Genomic DNA, 23,694 nt, shown 5'->3' on the forward strand with positions numbered 1-23,694 from the left:
TTTTTATTTCTTGCAACTTCAACAACACAGTTACCCAAACTTTTGCTCAAATACCATTAAGTTAGGCAAGAAATCATAAAACCCACGCAAATGTTATGTGGATCATAAAGTTATTAACTGAAATCCCTGGTAATACTCATCGACATATTTGAAGTCTTTTTTGTAAGGGTTGATACTAAAAGGAAGGAAGTTTTTGAAAATCATTCGAAAGTAGTTTGCGATGGCCTAGCCATTTTCATATTATTTGTTTTGACCAACAAGTTAGTCTTCAAAGGCAGCCTTCGAACTTTGTAATTTGCAATTTGTAATTTTATTACTGATAACGTAAACCTGGTAGTTACAAAAATATTTTTCAAATTAAGGAAAGTCTAAAAGTATTGGCAATTTTTGAATAGCTTTGTCAGAAATGATAAGTATACGGTGTGTATATGGAAATCTATTGACTTTTTGATTGATTAATTCGAATATACGTTCTCCTTTTCTAAATAACAATTTTGATTTATATTAGTCTCTTTCTTCATCCGATTCGCATTTGTAATTGAAACTGTGCAATGATGTGGCCCAACGAGGTGGAAATGATGTTGGTGCACCGACGCCAGTTTCGTCTGAAGATGCCTTTTCAAACTTCTTCAATTGTTTCGTACTCGGTAGGGTTTTTAAATTTCTGCAATAAAAGTAATGAAAACTTGTTTTGCGTTGGATTGGCTTTTATTTGACTTCAGAAGATGAGGCGTCTGCAAATAAGCTACGAAAGGAACTGAAAAGAAGTGTTGTTTAAATGCCGGCTTTATTAATTGCTTCACAACGCAGTCACAAGTGCAATTAGATTTAGATATATTAAATTGCATTCCTGAAAGCTCAATTTATTTCATATCCCACAATCTTGAACCCGGATTGTGATAACTTTAAAACAAATTTTGCGGATGACATTAATAGCAATTCAAATACAGTGGTGTCTCGATGTTGTGTACCACCGATTTCGTCGGCTTATTGACTCGATTTTGTCAGCCTTCAATTAAGTATTTGATTCAGTATTACCATTCTAATACTAATATTAATGTCGGTTCATGTTTTTTGGCATTACAGTGGTTTTTCGGTTTTATCACGCTCAAAAAAAAAAAAAAAAATTATCGTGATATAAACGAAACCGTGAATTTGGCGAAACGAGAAATAAATGTAAATTTTTATCCAAAATTGTTCAGCTGCAAAATATATAAGTCGTAGCTTATATTTATTAACTGTTTTGGTGAACTGTAGAATGCTGTATTGATTTTATATTGAATTCGGAATGTTTTAAGACAAGTGTGATAAAAACGAAATGAAAATCGTGATAAAATCGAACAGAAAACCGTGAATTTGGGCGAGTAGTGAATAAAACGACTAGTGATAAAACCGAAACGCCACTGTATATACAAATTACTTTACGAACAAACCTTCTTATTCCTGGCATGACGTCCCCACTAAAACAAAGCCTTATTTTGAACATAGTTCTAGGGTAAAAGCTCCCTTAGTGGAAGTAGTACCAAAAGTGGTGGTAGTGGCAATTTAGCCCTATTTCGACCAAAAAGCTTGCAAATGACATTTTTAATAGATGCATCATACCTAATTGATAACATTAATTGAGTTTAGTGTTCAGGATTTGTCGAAAAACCTATTTTAAACAATTATTTTCCTTAATTTTTTTGCTCCCTTGCACCTATAGTGGTGGTAGTATTCCTATAGTGGTGGGTCCCATAAGAATTCAATGAAATGCGCCACTATAGGAACCAATGTTAAATTTTACCTCCATAATAGGAACCGTGTACCTATAGTTGGTGCAAGCGATTTATTGGCAAAAACTGAAATAAACAATGGTTTTTATATTTTTCCTAGCAAATTCAAGTGGAAAACTACCGATTAACGCTTTCAGACTTTTTATTTTGTGGTATTATCAATTTTATTCAATTATTTTACTACAAGGAGCTACAAATAGTACCACTATTGGTACATTTACCCTATGAGTACTTAAGCAGTAATTAATATACAAATTTCTTTGGTAATGGCAAAATGGTCACCTTTGTAAATACCGAGGTCGAATGCAAAATGGAAACCACGAGAATAAAAAAAACTCACATAACGTTTTAAAGGCAATAGCGAATCTGATAAGGCTTTAAAACATAGGTACTATTTAAACGTTGTATAAAGTTGTGATGGATTGACACTTTTTGGATCTTTCTCGAAAAATCGTAAATTTTCTACATAAATGTCATTAATTTTTAGAGATTTTCTACTTCTGTTCTCAAGATATCTATAATGTGATATCTGGAAGCCTATTTGGATTAAGGCGAAACTGGAAGCATTTCCTCACTTTTTGGTTTTTGATTTTTTATTGAATAACGAAGCAATATTTTCAAAATCGGTTTTCGTACACATGTAGAGTATGGCTCAAGGTATCTTCTGATTTTTTTTTGTGGTGGAAAATGTTTTTCGTTTTTGCAGAACCCATTTTTAAACAAAATTTCACAAAAAAATGGTTTCTGCAAAATAGGAAAACGTTTTCCACCACAAAAAAATTCAGAAGATACCTTGATCCATACTCTGCATGTGTACGAAACTCGATTTTGAAAATATTGCTTCGCTATTTAATTAAAAATCAAAAACCAAAAAAAATGAGGAAATGCTTCCGTTTCGCCTTCAGGGAAGAACACATTTGGTTTTTTTAGTGTGATATTGTAAATTTTGTGTTATTTTCCTCTATATTGATGAATATGTCAATCCACTATAACTTCATTCGTCGTGAGGAAATATTGCATTTTAGAACGTCGTAATAAGTATCAATAAACGTTCAAAATTTCATTTAATTCGGTTCACTGATTTCCGAGATATGACAGTTCAAAAATTAGTTGTCTAAAAAATAGTATTTTACGAGAACGGTTCTAGCTTCGCGAAGATTAGCCAATCGAGCCCAAACTTGTAACAATGATGCACATATAATAGGTTGACAAGCAGCCAAAATTTGAGAATTTTTGGTGCACTTTATGAAAAGTTACAGCATGTTGAACTTTTTTGTGAGAGAAAAAAAGTTGCCTATCACAAACATTTTGGTCACCCATGTAATTTCAATTTCACCAGAAATTCATCCTGTATTTCCTTCAGAAATTCTATAACTTTTCCAAATTTTTTTTCACGAATGAATGTTTAGGATTCACTCTCTTGAGATTTCTCCAGAAATTACTATTGAAATTGATCCAATATGCTGAGGTTCCTCCAGGGATAATTCAAGAAGATATCTTCAGAAATTTTGTGGTTTTTTCAAATAGGATAAATTTCCAATTGTTGGACACCTTAAAAACTCGTTAATTGTTGCACACCTCATAAGAAAAGCAGCGTGCACAGCAATTGGCGAATTATTAAGGTGTGCAATAATTTTCAATTTACCCTACTTCCCTAGGATTTTGTCCAGAATTTTTTTTCATAGATTCCACCACGAATTCGTCTTGTAATCTCTACAAGGATTTTCAGAGGATGTCCACCAGAGATTCCTTCTAAGAATTCATTCCAGAGATTGCTCTATTGGTTTTTAAAGATCTCTTTCAATGAATTCTTCTAGAAATTTCCACAGGGATTTATATAAAGATTCCTCCAGAGATTCCTTAAAATATTTCTTAAGGGATTTCTTCAGAGATTCATCCAAGAATGTCTCTCAGGAATCCCACAGGATTTTCACTAAGCATTCTAGAAATTTTAGAAATTTCTCTGAGCATTTCGAATAGTTTTTGGCGTTTCAGTCTTTTCGGGTTCAAAAACAATTACATGTTTTCTTCTTCGTCCAGTGGTAGTTTTTTTATAATTTTTTAATCGTCATTTGTTGTTTTTTTTTTAATTTATCCTTTTTTTTCTGTTCCGGAGGAAAAATTGTAAGCAAAAGTAGTGGACCGGTCCGGTTTCCGACTAACAGGCATTATCTGTTTGAATTTGAAGATTTTTCGGAACAGAAAAAAAGAACAAATTAAAAAAAAAACAACAAATGACGATTAAAAGTTAAAAAAAACTACCACTGGACGAAAAAGCAACAATTTTATTCGATTCCCAGAGGAAGTTCCAAGAAGGATCGAAACGTTGGAAGAAGAAAACTTTTAGTTGTTTTTGATCCCGAAAAGACTGAAACGCCAAAAACTATTCGAAAGTCTTCAAAGCAGATGTCGTCAATATTCTGAGCATTAATCTACAAATTCTTCTAGAGATTCATATAGGAATTACCACAGATTGCCACAAGGAGTTTTTTTTTGTAATTTTCCTTCGTTTTTTCCTGGGTTATTAGAGGTACAGTATTAAAAATTTGATACATAACTAAAAATTACCTGTATATTCAATATTTCCATTGAGCAAAAAAAAAATTCACAGGCGAAATGTTGAGTTTCTGTCCGTGTCGTTTGGAAATAAAAAGGTAAACAGTTTTGATCCTCATAACTCAAAAACAAAACTAATATTGAAATAATCTGATGGCTATTTATTGTCGGGCTGCTAATTTCATGCATGCCCGAGCAGAGAAAAAAAAGCTCAATAATAGCATATTTTGATACGGAGATCAAAAAGTGATATTTGTTTGTTTGAGATAAGAGTTAAAAGTACTGAAAATAATATCTCAATCTTACTCCTGGAACATCATCATCATAGCACATTTAGCTCTTGGTAAGATCTAACCAATAGCAGTGAGCTATTTGATTGATCTTCAAATATTAAATTTTTCTATTGGCAATTTTTTGCTATTATTTTCAGTACTTTTACCTCTTACCTCAAACAAACCAATATCACATTTTGATCGTCAGTAGTTGGCCTCTGTCCGGGAGGGCAAGCAAAGAAAGCCTTCCATTTAATAACTGTGAAAATGCTCAAAGAACACTCAGTTTAAGAGTGGCAGGCCAAGTTCCAGTGGAAACGTAGAGCCATCAAGAAGAAAAAAAAGAATAAGAAGAACAATCGATAAACCATCAAGTTTCTAATTAGGATATAATTGCTCTTGTTTCAAAACCTCTAAAATGGTGAAATTTTAAGTTGTTTGACATTTTTGTTAGAACGATTGATTCCGGATCTATTCGCAATGTAATTATTCTTGACTATCTTGGGCATTGACTATCAATGTGCCTTCTTATTCGAAGACAAAAACTGTCAATTGGAAATAAATACTCTTAATAATAGTGACCGTGCTGATAAAACACTGTTAAATACTCGCCCTGAAATGGCTGAACATTCACATTGAAAAATTACAACATTAGGGGGATTTACAAAACGGCGTAAAACGCTGATTAAATATTATCCTGATTGAACCTCGCGATCGCCAAGACAAGCTCTGATTATTCCATTCGTAATTTCGTAACAGATTTCAATAATCTGATTATTTGAACTTACGCAGTTGTTTAATCTGTCTAGTGAAACCCCTTATTATTCTAAGCGACCATTGTAAGCTTATATAAGGCTTAACAGTTTTTTACAGAGCACAGCACACTTTTTTCTTTTGAAAAAACTTTAGCTGTATCTTATGTAAAAAGCTTCTCGAACTTTTCACAAACCATTTAGGAACGATTATGTTGAGAAATAAAATTGCACAATCTCATCGCAACGTCGCCACAACCGGCCGTACGCACCAAAGGAAAAAACCTTTTGTTGGCACGTACCCCCAGTGACGTCCGATTACGTAGGCAGAGTATACAGCTTTATCCCAGTGCAGTCGTTCGTTTTTCCTTTACCTCCCGGTAGCCCGTGCCACATCCACCGAGCCCGTCGTTCGTCCAACCAGCCAAACAGTCACCTAGCCGACCACCGAACAGCGCGGAAGAAATCGATAACTATCGTTTATCATGCCTTTATGTTGCCATCATAATCATCGTATCGTGGTCGGCTTTATACTCCGCCGCAGATTGATAGAGTCATGCAGAAGCTGGTTCCATTTATTGCCACTGCTATATGTGTGTTTTATTTTATCGAGCGTTGAAGCTTTTTTTTTGTATTGACTTTTAATTTTCTACGGATCCTTGGGCATCAGAAGCCTCCGGGCAGCACAGTGACATTGGTTCTAGTTGTTGCAATAAGTTAGTCAGTGTCTTGATATTTGCATTTCTTCTGGGGACGAGTTGGTACGTGTCATTATTAGACAAAAGAGAAGATAGTTGCTAATGTCAATATCTCAATTTATTCTTATATTTCGTTTTGCAAATATACAACAAATGAAGAACTATAGTTTTTGCAATATTGTTGTCTCGATTTTGCAAAAGTACAACGGCTTATTTCAATAAATATCTGATGCTCCATTCAAGAACTCCAACAAATCCTCATTTTCAATAATTCTTTACTGGAATTTTATCAGTCATCCTGATGGATTAGTGTAACATACGATATCGTCTGAATTAGTTCTCTCCACATAATACAATGTGCCTCTTCCCGTGAAGGGAAGAATGTCCTATATGGAAAATTATGAACAAATGTAAGATCACTATGGGCAAGGATAACTTCGACCGAATTTTCCAAAAATATAGAAACAACGAGGTGTGTGTGTTGATCTTCCGTTCACATGAGGTTCCTCTAATAAACCGAGTACCGAATAGGCAATAAGTGCAAGAAAGTGCTCCTTGTTTAAGATGAATGTGTGGTGGACAATGTCAAAGAGAACTCGAGCGCAGCCGTGGGAGTTGAAGAGAACGCTCCAGACATCGCCATTTGGCACATCCTTAAGAGATGACCTAATTTTTTTTTTTTTTTTATTGTTCTCACTTCACCCTTTTGCCCCATACAAGATTCCACAGGCCAATATTAATCGAACAACAGTAATGTGCAGATCCATTTGATATAGTGTCTGGGACCATTTGCGTCCTAGACCCTACTTGGGTTTTAGACCCCTAATTTTACCAATGGTTCGCCGGCATTGCCCGAAGGCCATACAAGCTTCCTTGATTCTGAACTCAATGTGAGGTGTCCAGGAAAGCTTGGAATCAAGAATAACTTCAACGTAATTTACCACTGATTTCAGAAGACGCAAAGACACAAAAGGCGAACGCCATTGCGGTTATTACAATAGATGTTTTACTCGGATTTAACGAAAGGCCATTTTGGCAACACCACCCTTCAACTACCTGAAGGGCGCTTTGCATCGGGTCGAAAAGGGTGCTGATGCACATACCGACATACCGACTAACAATGTTAGGTAGTCGTCGGCAAAACCATAAGTAGCAAAACCGCTATTATTGAGTTGCCTCAATAGCGTATCCCTCTCTCTTCTTGGCGTAACGTCCTCATTGGGACAAAGCCTGCTTCTCAGCTTAGTGTTCTATGAGCACTTCCACAGTTATTAACTGAGAGCTTCCTCTGCCAATGACCATTTTGCATGCGTATATCGTGTGGCAGGCAATAGCGTATCTGCTACGAGATTCCACAAAAGCGGTGATAAGACTCCTTCTTGGGGGTAACCACGAACAATCAATATACTAATCGCTGCTTGACGCACTGTCGAGAAGAGATATCGATTTTTGAGCATTTGGAAAATCTAATTGAAAATCATTAAAGATATACCATGACTCCGTGCGGCTTCCAATATGGCTTCGTCAAAGACACCCTCGATATTATAGGAAAATACCCAATCAAGATTGCTTTTGAGTGAATGCTTTCTCAATATCGTAAAGGTTGTAAAAAGTCACAGTGGACTTTCCAGATTGATAGGCATGTTGGTTCACATGAAGAGGCACATTGGCCAGATGAACATCACGGATGTGATGATCGACAATGCGTTCTAAGCATTTTAGAAGAAAAGAGGTCAAACTAATAGGTCTGAAACTCTTTGCTTCTTCATACGACGCACGACCCACTTTCGGAATAAATTGAACAGTTATATCCCGCCAAGAGTTAGGAATGTACCCTGTAGCAACACTGCAAACAAGTAGTAATTCAAAACATGTTTGAAATAATCATACTCCTTTTTATTTATTTTTTAATCCTTGTTGGGAATCTAAGTCACTGCGACCAGTTGATAGATCTATTGTGACTATAATCATATCCCTTCTGAAGCATATATTGGATATATCCCATCTGCTCTAGGAGATTCGAATGGAGCAAAACTATTTAGTGCCCACTCGATTGATAGTATCAACGGCATCATCTAAATCACTTTGAGTGTCAATGGATAGTGAGTATCCATGAAATTTGGCCGCAACCAAATCAGTGAAGAGATCCCAGTTGGATGACTGGGGATAACTGAAACGCAAAGTTTGCGAAATAACATTCAAATGTTCAAAACAGATGTAGCGATGGTCAGATAAAGATTATTCATCTGATACATGCAAATTAATAAACTCGTGACTTATTCTACTAGAGCAAAGCGTTATGTTTTCCTTTGGCAGATACCATGAAGGTTGGGCATTTGCGCATCCGTAATCCGAGATCTGTACTACTTAAATTAAGTTAAAGTCTGAGCTGCCCAGATGATATGGTGAGCATTAGCATCACTACCAATCAGCGGAAGGCCTTTTGAAGTACAGTATACAATGACTTGTTTGAAAGCATCCGCAGGAGATAATTGATCATGCGGTAAATAAACCGAACAATAAACGTACTTACTGTTGAGGTTTCCAACGGATACACCAATTGTGACAATACATACATCTCTGGAGTTTAATTCAGAGACGAGTGTAGCAACAATTGCGTTGTTGACGAGCACACAGACTCGAGGCATGACACGCACCATTTCATTTTTACTGAAAGTTGCAAACACCGGGTTCACATGGTTTCCTAGATAATAATTCCCCTTAAGAAAGGTTCCTTGAACTAAACCATTTTGCATAAGTCTGCAAAGATTGATCTGAGCTATCCTAACCGTAGCCACTACCCAAACTAGGCAAGATTTACAATCACAGCTCAACAACGAACAGCAGCAATAAAACCAAATCAGTATCGATTGGAAAACGCCAAAGGCGAGGATGCGCAGAGTACACTGTGTAAATTACATAATTCGAAACCATATAGGTGAAAGTTTAAACTAGTAAACAACAACTTCATAATTCCGAAAGGTAGCTGATTGTCTCGGAGGTAATGGGTTGCTGGTCAATGAGGCATGCTATTTGAATTCAGTCTTCGGCAAAGTTCTAGTCGATAGAGTAGCCTAGGAGTACCAAGGGTCAGCTTCCTCCACATGTGGAAATGCTTCAGCTGATCGAATGAAAAACATCGTTTTTCTCCAGTAATTCCCATACAAGCTTTGAAGGGCTTGTGCAGTCGCAATTTTCTACCTAATGAGCTCAAATTTTGGGAAAAGGAATAGAATCTGGTTACGAATCGTATAAGCGGAGTGTGGCAAAAACGATTATTTGAGCCACGCTCTCTATCAGGGAAAAAATATTACTAGTATTAATGGCCTGCATGGAAGTTCTTTTGGGATATTTCAGACCAAACAAACTACTCTAAAAAGTCGAACTTGAGGTTAACCCTCGAGCACCCACTTTACAAAGTAACGTTTCATGATAAACTATTGCTACCGGACCTACAGGAAAACAGATTTATATCATTTTAGGGACGTTCAATGTCGTTCGAACTGTCGTCGAATTTAATATTTGACATCTACAACTGAAAGTAGTTATTTTCGCAATGCACAGTGGTCCACGAAACAGATTTACGAAGAAAGATGCATTCAACGCCTTTAAATGAGTTTTTAGGGAAATATGGTGCCCTCTTTAAAATGTGCATGAAAATTAGGGTGGTCCATATTTTCAAAGAAATTGGTAACAAAACTTTTTTATTTGCAAGAATAACTGTAACATTCTTCGGGAAAGTTGTAGATCTATCAATATTGAGCAAGTTTGCTGAAGATACTTTTTATGTAGCTTTAAAATTGACCGATCTAGAGGTATTTTTCTGTATAAGCTTAGGGTGGTTCAAGAAAAACCGGTTTTCTGGCGTTAACTTTTTCAGTTTCGATTTTTCATCAAAGTCGCACAAGAAACACTTGTAGAGCATTTGAAGACGCGTCGTTCCGTGCGCTGAGATGGTCGTTATCTCTTTTGGTTCAAAAGTTACAGTCATTTTTTCTTAAAAAATCATAGTTTTTTAAAAAGGTGTTAAGACGGGTTGGGGCAAACATAAAAAATTACTTTTGCCCGAATTCAAAAGAAGAAATGTTGTTTTAAAACATATCAAAAAAATTGAGGGGTGTTATTTCTGTAACTCCAGTGAAAAATACTTGAAAAAATGCCTATTTTTTCTAGAAAATCATCAATATCTTTTGAACGGAATAACGTAACAACATTCTCAGCGCACGAAAATGCGCGTTTTTGGAAGCTCTAAAAGTGGTTCTTAGGCTACTTTGACGAGAAATTTGAAACAAAAATGTTAGTTTTAGAGGTTTATTGTATTCGATGAAGTTGTATTAATCGTCCTAGAAGTGTGAATGAAATTTATTAATTTTTTTCATAAGTGAAGATACTGTGTTCATGTCTTCAGCAAAATTGTAGAAAATATATGCTTAAAATATATATGCTTAACAACTTTTTTTTCTATCTGCTCAATTTGTTGAGATATCGGCCATTATTTGTACACTATCCCTAAAATCAGTTTATTTGTTTTAACTTTTTCTAGATAGTTTTGGGATTCACATTTTCATTTTGGGGTATCTTTAATGATGCCCCAAAAACCACATCAAAACTAGAGAAATAATGACGTATTGAAATCTTGGTTTGATTGAAAATGGTACATGTTTTGTTAGTTTCAATAAGAACTTAATAACAATGAATCTTGCAGTGAATTTTAAAACTTGTTATTGTTGTGTTATAGTTCATCACAAATTTGAACCTTTTCAATGGTAGAATTTTAACAAAATTTGGTCCATAACAAAGAATATAATTTAAATGCTATTTAGGGTCTGTGTCAATTGGCGAATTAAAATTAATTTTTACTTAAATTTGACAGTTCAACACTTAAACATGACAGTTTTCCTAAGGAAACAATTATCGAACTGTCAAGTTTAAGTGAAAATTAATTTTAATTCGCCAATTGACACAGACCCTTAGTGGATGAATTTCAATAACTTGATCATAACAAAATAAGATTGCCCAACAAAACGTGTTATAAGAAAGTAATACTTTGATAAGTTAATAACAACAAATTATGATATAAAAACAGACTATGTGATTCTGTTGTCATGAATTTGGTATGCTCCTCTGCTCAGGCAGTAAGCTACATATATTGAACTGAGGATTGCGAACTGAAATTTGACAGCAGCCGGGCTGCTGCCATACCTCCAAAATGATCAGAGTGTGCCTGGATACAAGTTTGGTTGGCTTAGTCACGCTAAAACAAGTGAAACATTTAATGACACACAAACTTTGCCGTCAGATTCGAAAACGTTTAAAACGTTTCATCTGTGAGAAAATTATGTGTGAAACTTGCCTAAAATTTGTAAATTATTCTTCCAAGCCCATAATGACAAAGTCAGCTGAATATACGTTTTATTGTAGCTTTTGCTGTAATCGATATGTTTGAGCCATGGTTTAAACGTTGTGTGAAGTAGTTTATACGTGCAGTTCGAAATTAATCTCCATTGGGATAAGAAATCTTACAACGGGGAGCACTGGAAGAAAGAGTACGTGCTCAAATTGAATGACCAAAAAAGTTGAGTCCGCATCCCTCAGATATTGAATTGTGGCTGTGGTAGATCCAATAGGCCATGTAAGTCTTAACTCCAAGATAGTTTGGTTAATCTAGAACATCCAAACAAAACGGCAACAGCTGCCCGTTTTTGTCTTGTGGCTCTAAGTATTCTGACAAAACCATCGCATGAATGTATTGCATGGATTACATTCAGGCGCTTACAGAGCTTATTACTTGATGCGACCATGCCTAGGCGAGTCCACCCTAGAAATGGGAGGCCCCCGGCTTACTGGTGGACCGACGCGATTGCGGGCCTGCGCCGCGCCTGCCTGCGGGCTAGGTGGCGGATGCAGCGAGCACGATCAGAGGAAGAGCGAAACGAACGGCGGATGGTGTTCGTCGCTGCAAAAGCCTCGCTTAAGACCGAGATAAGAGCAAGCAAAAAGGCCTGCTTTGAGGGTCTCTGTCAGAGTGCCAATACGAACCCGTGGGGTGACGCCTACAGGATCGTTATGGCCAAGACGAGAGGTGTGATGGCTCCTACAGAGCAATCTCCAAAGATGTTGGAGGGGATCATTGGAGGACTTTTTCCGCGTCATGATCCTAATCCTTGGCCTCCTTTCGTAGGACAGCCGGGGACTGGGGCTGGCGATGAGGAGAGGGTCACCGATGTGGAACTTGCGGGGATAGCTAAGTCCCTTAGCGTAGGTAAGGCCCCAGGTCCGGACGGAGTTCCGAACCTGGCCTTAAAAGTAGCCATTGCAGAGGCTCCCGAGATGTTCAGGTCTGCTATGCAGAAATGCCTGGACGAGGGAGTTTTCCCAGAAGCTTGGAAGAGGCAGAGCCTGGTACTATTGCCAAAGGCGGGGAAACCACCCGGAGACCCGTCGGCATATAGACCAATATGCTTGATTGACACGGCGGGGAAGGTGCTCGAAAAGATCATCCTCAATAGAATGTTGAGGTTCACTGAGGGTGTAAATGGTCTCTCGAGCAACCAGTACGGCTTCCGGAAGGGGAGGTCCACCGTAGACGCTATCTTGTCGGTTACAAAAACCGCCGAGAAAGCACTCGAGCCTAAGAGGAGGGGAATTCGCTTTTGCGCGGTAGTGACTCTGGATGTAAGGAATGCGTTTAATAGCGCCAGCTGGTCTGCTATTGCCGATGCGCTCTTGCGTCTGGGGATACCGGAGTACCTGTACAAGATTCTCGGAAGTTACATTCAGAATCGTGTACTAGTCTACGACACGGAGGTGGGTCGGAAGTGCTTTCACATAACCTCAGGAGTCCCGCAAGGTTCCATCCTGGGTCCGGTGTTATGGAATGTCATGTACGACGAGGTGTTGAGGTTAGAGTACCCAGTGGGAGTGGTGATTGTCGGATTTGCCGACGACATTACGCTCGAAGTCTACGGTGAAAATATCGAGGAGGTAAAGTTGACTACCAACCACTCGATCAAGGTTGTGGAGGCGTGGATGCGGTCCAGGAAACTGGAGCTAGCTCACCACAAGACAGAGGTGACGGTTGTTAACAACCTGAAGTCGGAGCAGCAGACGGAGATCAGTGTAGGAGAGTGTACTATCCTGTCAAAGCGCTCCGTCAAACACTTGGGCGTGATGATCGACGATAAGCTTACCTTCGGTAGCCACGTCGATTATGCCTGTAAAAGAGCCTCCACAGCTATTGCGGCACTGTCCCGGATGATGTCCAATAGCTCTGCGGTGTACGCCAGTAAGCGCAAGCTTCTGGCTAGTGTTGCTACGTCCATACTTAGGTATGGCGGCCCGGCGTGGGGCACCGCGCTAAGTACTAAATGCTACCGACGGAAGCTGGAAAGTACTTACAGGCTTATGTGCCTGAGGGTTGCGAGCGCATACCGTACTGTGTCACACGACGCTCTCTGCGTCATTACTGGTATGGTGCCTATCAGCATTCTTATCAGTGAGGACATGGAGTGCTTCGAAATGCGCGGCACAAGAGGCATACGCAGGGCTGCCAGGATGGCCTCTATGGTCAAATGGCAGCGCGCGTGGGACAGTTTCACCAAAGGAAGGTGGACCCATAGGTTGATACCGAGGGTAGATACAGGGGTTACTCAAAATAACTGGGACAGGTAAAATTTTCACTTTTCAAAAAATGTTCAACTCGCTGTAACTTTTCGAAAAGTGCATCAAATATTCTCAATTTTTTACTGTAAGTTCATCAACTAGTTGTGTATCAGTAGTCCAATTTTGGAGAAGATCGGACCATTGTCCACGGAGTTATAAAGATTCTAGGAAAAGGTAAAATTATCCGATAGCCAACTTTGAGCTGTAATATCTCCGGATTCAATGAACCGAATGCAATGAAATTTTGACCATTCATGACTTGTATAATGAGCTATGAAAAACCTTTGACTTAACTTAAAATTCTTAACACGGAAGAAAATTATAACGATTAGACTATTTTTCTAATAAAACACCAAATTATCCAAAATTTCAACATCGTTTCGAAATTCAAGATGCAAATTATAGTTCAATTAATTTCCCTCTAAATGACTTATATATAAATGTGTTTTGAAGGAAAGTTACAACATAGCCACTAATAAGTTGAGAAAGTAATGGGATGCATATTAGAAATGGATGAATTTACTAAAAAATCGTGAAATGAATGAAATTGTTATAACTTTTTGTCTTGTTAAAAATTTAAAGTTAAGTTAAACGTTTTTAAGAGTTCATCATATAAGTCATGAATGGTCAAAATTTCATTGCAATCAGTTTATTGAATCCGGAGATATAAAAGCTCAAAGTTGGCTATCGAATAATTATACCCTTTTCAAGAATCTTTATATCTTCGTGAAGAATAGCCCGATCTTTTCCAAATTTGAACCACTGATACACAACTAGTTGATGAACTTACAGTAAAAATTTGAGAATATTTGATGCCCTTTTCAAAAAGTTACAGCGAGTTGAACATTTTTTGAAAAGTGAAAATTTTACCTGTCCCAGTTATTTTGAGTATCCCCTGTAGTTGGATTAATAGGCGCCATGGGGAAGTTACATTCCAACTGACACAGGTCCTTACAGGTCATGGTTGCTTCCGACAGTATCTACACCGTTTCGGGAATGCTGATTCTCTTGAATGCCCAGTGTGCAATGGTTTAGAGGAAACGGCGGAACACGTTTTGTTCGTGTGCCCGCGTTTTCGCACAATGCGTGACCGCATGCTTGCCACATGCGGGGAGGACACAAACCCGGACAACTTGGTCCAGAGGATGTGTAGGGATGAGTTTGGCTGGAACGCCGTTTCAACGGCTATCACCCATATCGTCTGGGAACTACAGAGGAGGTGGCGCGTGGACTCGGAGAGTGGCTACCCAGACAACCAGTAATCGTATAAGATGTTGCATAAGATGATAAATAGGAGGCCATATGCATGCATGCCTCCATTTAGGCGCATGTAAAATGTACGCATATCGCCTCCACTTTATCATCTTATGCAACATCTTATACGATGACTGGTTTACTGGGTAGTCCAGATGCAGTACAAGAGGTGGTCCAGGGGTTCGGAGTCGGCTTCGTAGGTCATACCGGCGCCCTGCGGTCGAGATCGACCCTTACAGCGATTAAGTGGCCGCGGAGAGGAAGTCCCGGTAGCGGTGCTGTCGTGGCGTCAGTCTACTGGGTTGGATCCGAGCCGGCGGTTGGAAAGGGGTCCCCGGCAAGGGTCGGGGTAGGTGAGATCCTGCTGTCTGCAACCTACGGATGCATCTGATAGGGCCTGAAGGGTAGTGATACCCTTCCTTACGGGCAGGTCAGATCGGGTTGCACGTGGGCATCAGTTCTTGATGTCCGCTCAGCAGTAGGGCGCGGGCGGAGTAGACCCTGCCCGCCTTCCGAGGACAAAGGGAGTGGCGAGGACCACTCGGGAAACTGGCTAAGCGCCAGCATGCTACCGTGATGGACTCTCCAGAGCTTTATTAAGGAGATTTTCAGCCCGCGGCTGGTTCATCTCCAATCATATAAATTGTAAGAGTTTTGACGCGTTATTCGTGTTCAGAAGATCAATATTTAGTGGAGAAGGCAATTTTCTATTTTTTCCAATGTTTTGTTGTATGCTGATCAATGTCGCCCCAAAGTGGCATTTTAAAACTTTTGATTTTTAAAGTTATTTAACTTAAAGTTTAAATTTGTTGAACAAAATTCGGTTACGTAGTTTCAGGGAGATCCACCGGGTACTGGTTTTGCAGAAATAATTTTGACAATATTTGAATTGCTACAAATGACGGGCCCATAATCGAAGTGGTGTAAGTGACCTTTTGTCAATTTTTGTCAAAAAAAAAATCTTCAGCTTTCAAGGTTTCAGGAGCTTTGTTAAGATAATTTTTGCGATGATTAGAAAAACTACAATAAATCGTAGAAAATTGGGTCGATTTTGAAACTCCATACTTTGTGTATGGAATGAAAAACTGGTGAAAAACTTTAAATCCCATTTACTCGAAAGTGGATTTTGTCACTTACACCCCTTTGCTTCTAACCCCCTCAAATGTTATCTGCAAAAGTTGTTTCAAAGTGATCAATTTGACCCCGGTTTACGGTATTGCATAAGAGGTAAGTTTTTAAGAACCATATCGAGGCCGTGAATGCGTAAGTAATAAGTAAACCTGTGTTGAGAGTGATAAGTTCAATACTCGGCCAATCCAGGATCTTTTTGTAATGGAAATTCTCTTGGCTTCCTTGGATAATGAGTATCTGCGTGCCTATCATACGAAAGCAAAAACGGTTAATGGCAGTAGAAGATGCTTATAGATCGGTTGCAGGCTCAGTTCCAATTCGGATTTTACAACAAAAAGGGGAAGAAAAAGATTAGATATTTAAGATGTTAGAAGCAGTTGAATGTTATTAAAAATGTCGATTTACATATTTTCTCAACGTTCCCTCTTAATATTTTGGCACCAACATATCAAAAGGGCCTAACTGATTTTAGATGTATCGGCTTCTTTCAAAGTTGTGGATCGCAATTTCTCACGAATTTGACATACATTACTAGACAGAGAAATTGCTCCTCATTTCGATAGTGTCGGTGTATTGCGTGGGAGCAATAGAATAAGTTCCACAGCTTTGACAGAAGGTTTAGTTTCACAATTCAGTCACATCCTTTCGAAATGAAAGAGCCCATTAAACATTTAATAAAGCAATTAATATGAGCATTATTATTTTGCAATGCTTATACCAGAAACAATATCAATGGGGCTGGAAACTATACCAAATTTGAATCGATCAAAAAGGCAAACAATGGCTTTTAATGGCATTAACCTTTTACATCAATAGGGGAACATTGTATAAAATGTGGTAAGGTAAAATTGCCCAACACATAGAATCATCCTAGTGTGTGATTTGATTATTACTATTTATAATTGAGCATTGTAAGGATATTTTTGCATAAAGAATCCCTGTAGAAGCTTGACAGGCAAACCCACGTAAATAATTTTGATTTCCCAATAAAAAGACAATAATGGTTTTCTGGTGGTTTTGTTATCATCCAACGAGATTGAGAAGCACATGGAGGCGCATGGTTGTTGGTGCCTATGCTTTCATCCGTGTTAAGTGACATCTTACCCCATGGCAGATGGCCTTTTTTCACTAGTTCCTTATCACGAACCATATAAAAAAACGCTCAAAATTGATGAAAATGGAATTTCATGGATGTTTCAAGCAAATATTTTTATTAGTTGCTGTTAACACATCGAATGCCTAACAAATTAGACTATTTATCATTGAAAACAACAAAAGTTTTAAAAAATGACATTTTACCCCACCTTACCCTACGCCCAGCCCAATTAGCTGATTCCTTTTTATCGGCTTCCAGTGTGCCTTCAGGAGAAAATCAAGAGCAGCGCCCTTCAACAACCGTCTGATAATACGCGTTCAACAACACCGTGTGGCATTCCGCTCATTTTTTACGTGGGCAGCAATTTTCCATTCGATTTCAACACAATGAAAAGTCCGTGGGTTTATTTCGCATCCCATTCCTTGCTGATGATGCCCACGGAAGGGCAACAAACTATGGTGGGTTTTCCAGTTTTGTATCCGAGCCGCCATCACGTGAGGGTTCTTCAGAGGTTCCAAGAAAAAGTGCACTTGATGTTTTTTTTTTTTTGTAGTGGGTTTATATTGAAGGGTTCTTAATTTTCACCTCTCCGAGATAATCCTTCTTGCAACGTCGTAAGTCGAACACTTTTCCAGAGAAAGAATTACATAACTAGTTATTTGCCTTTCTTTTTATGGCAACGAGGCTGTGGGTGATAAGTCAACTGAAATTGAGCGATTGGATATTTTTCGATTGGAATAAGGAAATGCTCATCCTATGGAGCATTTCTATATAATTAGCTCCCTGAGGGGCAACATCAAGAGTGTCGTCAATCGATAACAATCTACAAATGCAAACGATTGAAAGCTTGCTTCGTGATACCAAATTGCATTGAGTGAAAAACAGTTGAATAAAAGTATGTAAATGAAGTTTCAGTACTTATCTTAATTGATCTCCACAAATACTTAAATAAATCTTTATTCAAGATTATAAGCAGATTTCTTAAAACATCAAATGATTTTTTTTCGAGTGAACACATCAGAATTTATGGGCAATAATCTCCATTTACATATCAAGTTGCAAACCACGGTTTTTATATCCCAACAACAGACATTTTTCACTAACCTGTTTCTAGATCTGATTCCGTCGTCGTGCGAAGATGGGGATGCTTGTGACCGAAGATTTTCGTCCCCAGGGTGGTTGCAGCCTCTGCCAGTTTCACATCGGCATCGGGTTCCGCCTCTCTTTTCCATATTTTAATACCCGGAGCCATTTTGGATTTTTTTTTTCGCTGCAGAAAGCACACACATCACATGAATTAATTAACGGCAGATTTTCATTTCTCGATTTCTGGCGGAGCCCAACCGAGAAACGTTCAATTTCCGATGCTTTTCACCACCATTTTTGTCTGATTAATGAGCTTTTTCCACCACTAATTTCCATCGCCGGATAATCGGTTGACCTACATGGGCCCCACTAATTCGAACCACTTTGAACTACAATTTTCCGCACGACAAGATTTGCACCGAGATTCGATTTTTCCCGCAGCGGCCCAATTCGAAAGCTCAGAAACCAGACATCGGAAACCAGAATTCCCCAAAGAAACATATCTCAAATTGCCGTACCAATTTCGCTGCGACTGGCTGCGAAGGATTTTCCTACGGACAGGACAAACCTAGTCGTCCTCAGCTATTTTTCTTCGATTTGTGTAACTGGAAAAACTCGGAAAATCCTCAACAACTACTGCCCGCACTATTCATTTTTCACTCGGAGAGCTAAATCAGCACCACTGGGTCCCGCAGACTCGTTGCTGGCGACAGGACTTGGACATTCGATCCTCACGCAGATCAAACCACTATTTTTAGTAGAAGAAGAGCTGCAGAAAATTTTCCAGCCTCTGACTCGGGGAACAGCGAAATTTTCACTCCATGCCAAGATGGTAGCTTTTTCAAGTGAACTCAGGGAAAATCGATTGAGGAGTGAGCAAAACCGACCGCCCGACCAACCAACCAGCCGAAAGTTCTTCTCTTGGACTGGGAACTTGGATGGGGACACGAAAAGGAACAAGGAGAGCAACGCATGCGCGCCGACCACAGCCGACATGCGTACGCAAGCTTCCGAAGTTTTGACACGGGCTGTTTTTGGCTCTGGTGGAGGCCCTGAGGAAGCCCCAAACCGGTTGCGGGACAGGGTAATGTTGTCAAAAATAGACAATGCAAGAGCTTTCCGAGACACGGCGACGACGAGTGGAACCACAGGCACGCGGACGGATGAATGGGAAATGTATGAATGAAAGCTTTGCGGTTGCTGGCCGCTGACAGGTGTTCGGTCGGGTCCTGAAAGAGCCTAGAGATGTGTCAACAGGATGACGTTGGTGTGAAAGCTATCGCACGCAAGCGGAAATTGCTTCGAACGCTTGCAAATAGGGCTGTGAATTGGGCATTTCTAACAAAAAACTTGACGCTTTTAGAATTTTAAAATTCAATTGATTCAATTGTTTATATTATTCTCTAAATGCTTAGGCAATACAGTTGTTTGAATTTTGACAAGCTTACAAGCACTACTGATGATGAATTACCCAGTTTTGGGACGGTATCTAAAAAAAACTCTTTAATGGAGACCAGTGGCGTAGCCACGGGAGGGGTATGCTAACTACACAAACCGACCCCCCCCCCCTCAAGGGGTAAAATTTGTGGAATAAATTTTCAGAATAAAATGCATTAAGACGAGAAAGTTTGCAGCTACTGCTTAAATCAAATGTACATATATGGCCACATTGTTTATTGTTATTTCCGAAATGTAAGTGCCAAATAAGTTAGGAAGTGTCATTGATCGTCGAAAACCCCTCCCAAAGCAAATTTCTGGCTACGCCACTGATGTAAACACTTGGTAGTACAGGAATTAAGTAATTTTTTTAGCAGTCACCGTCTTACAGACAACGAAAGGTATCACAATTATTCGAAAAATTCATTATCGATCCACTAATTCATTCTTCTCTATGAATCAAGGCAAGGGCTTGAAAAATGTATAAATCACAACTTCCTCTAACCATCTTCGTCAGCCTTTTTCAACCGCATCCAGGGGGATGTGTCGACACGCCCTTTGTGTTGGCGCCGTCCACAAATTAGGTAACGCTCTAGGAGAGGGGGGAATACGACCGAGCATACAAAAAAGCGTCACGGAGGAGGTGGGGTTCAAAATTTCGATTTTAGCGTTGCGTAATAAAAGGAGGTTACCTTTGATAATGACTACCCGGTAGACATCACCCCAGAAGTTTGTATTGGCTGTCTGGCAGAGATTATCGAACCACGTCCACTTACGTTGCTTCTCTCTTGTTGGTTGGGTGAAGAACATTGCGTCCAGATTTTAGGATTTTTGTGATACACCATTTTGCTATAAAGTACGCAAGTTATTCCATAGCTCCGTATAGGGTAGTGCATTCCGGTTAACCGTCAAAGCCCCAGGACAAACTTTTTATTACTAATCGGCTGATATTCAGGAACTGCAAAGAGTTGTACTTCATGAAAGGGTAGTTGTTATAAAAGGAGTGCATGCTTGCTCCTGTTTTTGTGCCTGAAACAAGTGTTCGCTGGTGTAATGTTTTGGTGATTCATCTATGTATTCGGCATTTTATAATTATTCTGAACTTATTATATATTTATTTATTTATTCTCCGATAGTTTGAAGTCTTTTAATGCTACACACTTTTTCCAATTCTTGACTAATCAGAATACTCTTGACAAGATCACTATGCTGAGACTGTTTTCTAGCATAAGTTAATGGGCACTTCCGATAGGCCTCGGGGTATCAATTTCGTGATCATAATCATTTTGGAACTGAAAAGATGATTTTAGAAGTTAAGTGTCTATGAAGAATTTGTTAGGTATACCACATCCCGTCTTTCAAAAGTATCACTCATGTGATTAATCCACCTAGAATTCATACACGGGTCAAAGTTTAGCCAACGAATTATTACAAGATTATTGTATACTTTAAGACGTTTTTCTGTTAAGGCCATATTTAAATTCGACTTTATTTTAACCACCGAAAAAAAACAGCTATTTATTGAAAAAAGTAGCCAAACAGCTGTAGAACATATAACCCAAACTTTGCACCTGGGATCACTTATTCCCGGTGCTAAATCAAGTTCAAGCATGGATTTTCGTTTTGACCCTTGCATGGAGTACAACTCTTCCCATCTGAGTACATATCAGCGGATTAAAAATAAAAAAAGTTTGTTCTGGGACTTTGAGGGTTAATTGTGGTTTGACTGATCAGTTCAGTTCCATTTTTATAGAACAGTCTGAGTTCCCACAGCAGGGCTAAGGGCCAATGAACCTTTCATTAGATCCAACGGAGTAGCCAGCTTTGTCTTTTTTCTTGCTCACTCACCTAAACAAACACGAGAAAGAGTGGGATAAAACCAGGGCGAATGACCCCTCTCTTCATCCTTCTCTTTCTCGTGTTTGCTTAGGAAAGTGAGCAAGAAAAAAGAAAAAGCTAGCCGTTTATTACCAGGTCTATTCTGGGCTAGCTCAATTTCAATCTCGTTTCCTTCTAGACCCGTGTCTTGGGATTCAATATAGGTAGACTCGATTGCGTATGGACAGTGAATCAAAATTCAACCATCGCGCAACAATAACGACAATGTCACAACCTGAATTTGTAGCGGCATTCTACCCAATGCGGCATAGGTTTGTCCCAATTTGAACAGAATAGGACAAAGATCGTGCACCACGAGTTTAGACATTTTTAAGGTTTGCGTTGTGATTTTCGAGGGGTGACTTCGAGTCGGTAAACACTGAAACGCTGCTGAAGATGTATCATCAAAAAATTTCTACTTTGGGTTGGTATTAATTGATTATTCACGAGTTGAAAAGTACGCAACGAATTCGGCTTCCGTTTTGTCTGCAACAAAAATTTTCGAGATCATGTCATTATCTGTTACTAGTTGGGATAAAGAGTAATCGCCGCGTCTTCTTTGTTGCTTGTTTTGTGCCTCTTTTGTCTGACAATTCTCTGCACTGCGTATGGATAAGTATTTGAATGCCGGAATGCATTCTCAAATTAACTTTGAGTAACAAATGTAATTCGAATAACATACATTTGCACCTGTAATACTGTGGGCCACTGTTAAGTGGAAAGAGGCTTTTGTTCTAGAGCTATAGATTGGACCCTATCAGATTATTCATTTTCGAACTACACCTAAACCTTATTTTACGTCCACTATTGGCTTAGCGAAAAAAAATTCTACCGACAAAATAATGATCAAAATACACATTTTTATATTTTTGTACACTTCTCCTAATCACGAAGATGTTTTAAAAAATATAAAACTGATGAGTTTGCTCATTGTCTCAGCGGTAAAATTTTTTGTCACTTAGCCAAGCATGGACGAAAAAAAGGTCGAGGTGTATCTGTGAAGAAATTCATAGATCTAGTTGGAAAGTTGGGCCCCCTTCTTTCCATTTCTGACGTAAGGGGTGATACACAAATTACGTCACGCAAAAATCGACCTTTTTCAACCCCCCCCTCCCCCCTATGTCACACTTTTGGTATGGCACCTCAAATTTTTTTATAAGGTTCATCACGTTCTGCAAAACCCCCCCTCCCCTCTAAAAGCGTGGCATAATTTGTGTACGACCCCTAAAGGAATGAACACACCATAAGGTAAGTCATAATGTATTGCCGTTTAAATCCAGTTACTATTTACAATTTCCAATTGCGGGATGTATGGCAAATTCATTAAGTATACTGAAGTGAAACATAAGGTCCTAACCTAACAGCACATTCAGGTGAAGCATTGCGTGTAGGGTGAACTACGAACTGCATAGCAATGTAAACGATGCGTCAGGGCAGCATGGACAATAGTCCAGGGGCTTGGCGACACCACATCTCCCCACCCCCCCTTCTGCGACTGACTCGTGCAGTTTCTGGCTAAGAAAAGGACTACTAACGCCAGTTCAATGTTTCAAGCGACCCGTGCCGAGGAATGAGTGGTCGAGGGAGTAAAAAAGATGCTCGATCATTAACGGAGCCTGTGGGGTACCAGGAGGCACCACCACAGTATTTTGCCCCTTACCGCGTTAATGCATGGCTCTGATGTGGTAGACTTTCACCACTGAAACTCATGGGATTTTAAAATGAGTTCAATTTAATAAAAATCAACACGAAGGCAGTGGTAGTGGCGAGGTTAACCCTTTCGCGAGTAGCGGGTTGGCCAGGTCTACGTTAAGGAGAGAAAATGGAGGAATAAGGAGCTGTGCACGTAGTGCCAGCGTCGGCAATTCGATCTCTTACCCGGCTAGCCACCTATTCGATGGAGGTGGCTGTGCAGTAGCTTCACTCCATCATTGACTTTGTGTCCACGAAGTCTTATATTAGTAAGGGCCACAAGCAGGCCCTTATTAACCCTCGAGCAGTCGCGTCTTTGACTACCTGCAGCGACGCCGCGCTCACGCGTGCATTTTTCATGGTGCGTGTACTCAGTACACGACGCGACCGCTCCCGGGTTAAACTTCG

General features: G+C 39.3%; 1 protein-coding gene across 4 annotated transcripts in view; it reads right to left on the reverse strand.

Annotated features, from left to right (window-relative positions):
* LOC109429539 (synaptotagmin 1) overlaps positions 1–19,165 on the reverse strand; it is a 67,784-nt gene extending 48,619 nt beyond the window's left edge. For 2 of the 4 annotated variants that reach the window (XM_019705511.3, XM_019705510.3), the window contains exons 1-2: positions 18,798–19,165; positions 18,298–18,463 (exon numbers count right to left, since the gene is read on the reverse strand). In XM_019705511.3, coding sequence (XP_019561056.1) covers positions 18,298–18,445 — 148 coding nt within the window. In that variant the 5' untranslated portion in view covers positions 18,446–18,463; positions 18,798–19,165. Of the gene's footprint in view, positions 1–18,297; positions 18,482–18,797 lie in introns of those variants that run through there. The other 2 variants (XM_019705512.3, XM_062849199.1) reach the window with 2 other exon arrangements.
* Positions 19,166–23,694: the final 4,529 nt, after the last annotated feature.

The sequence above is a fragment of the Aedes albopictus genome, chromosome 2 (assembly GCF_035046485.1).
Source record: "Aedes albopictus strain Foshan chromosome 2, AalbF5, whole genome shotgun sequence".
NCBI classification, from domain to species: domain Eukaryota; kingdom Metazoa; phylum Arthropoda; class Insecta; order Diptera; family Culicidae; genus Aedes; species Aedes albopictus.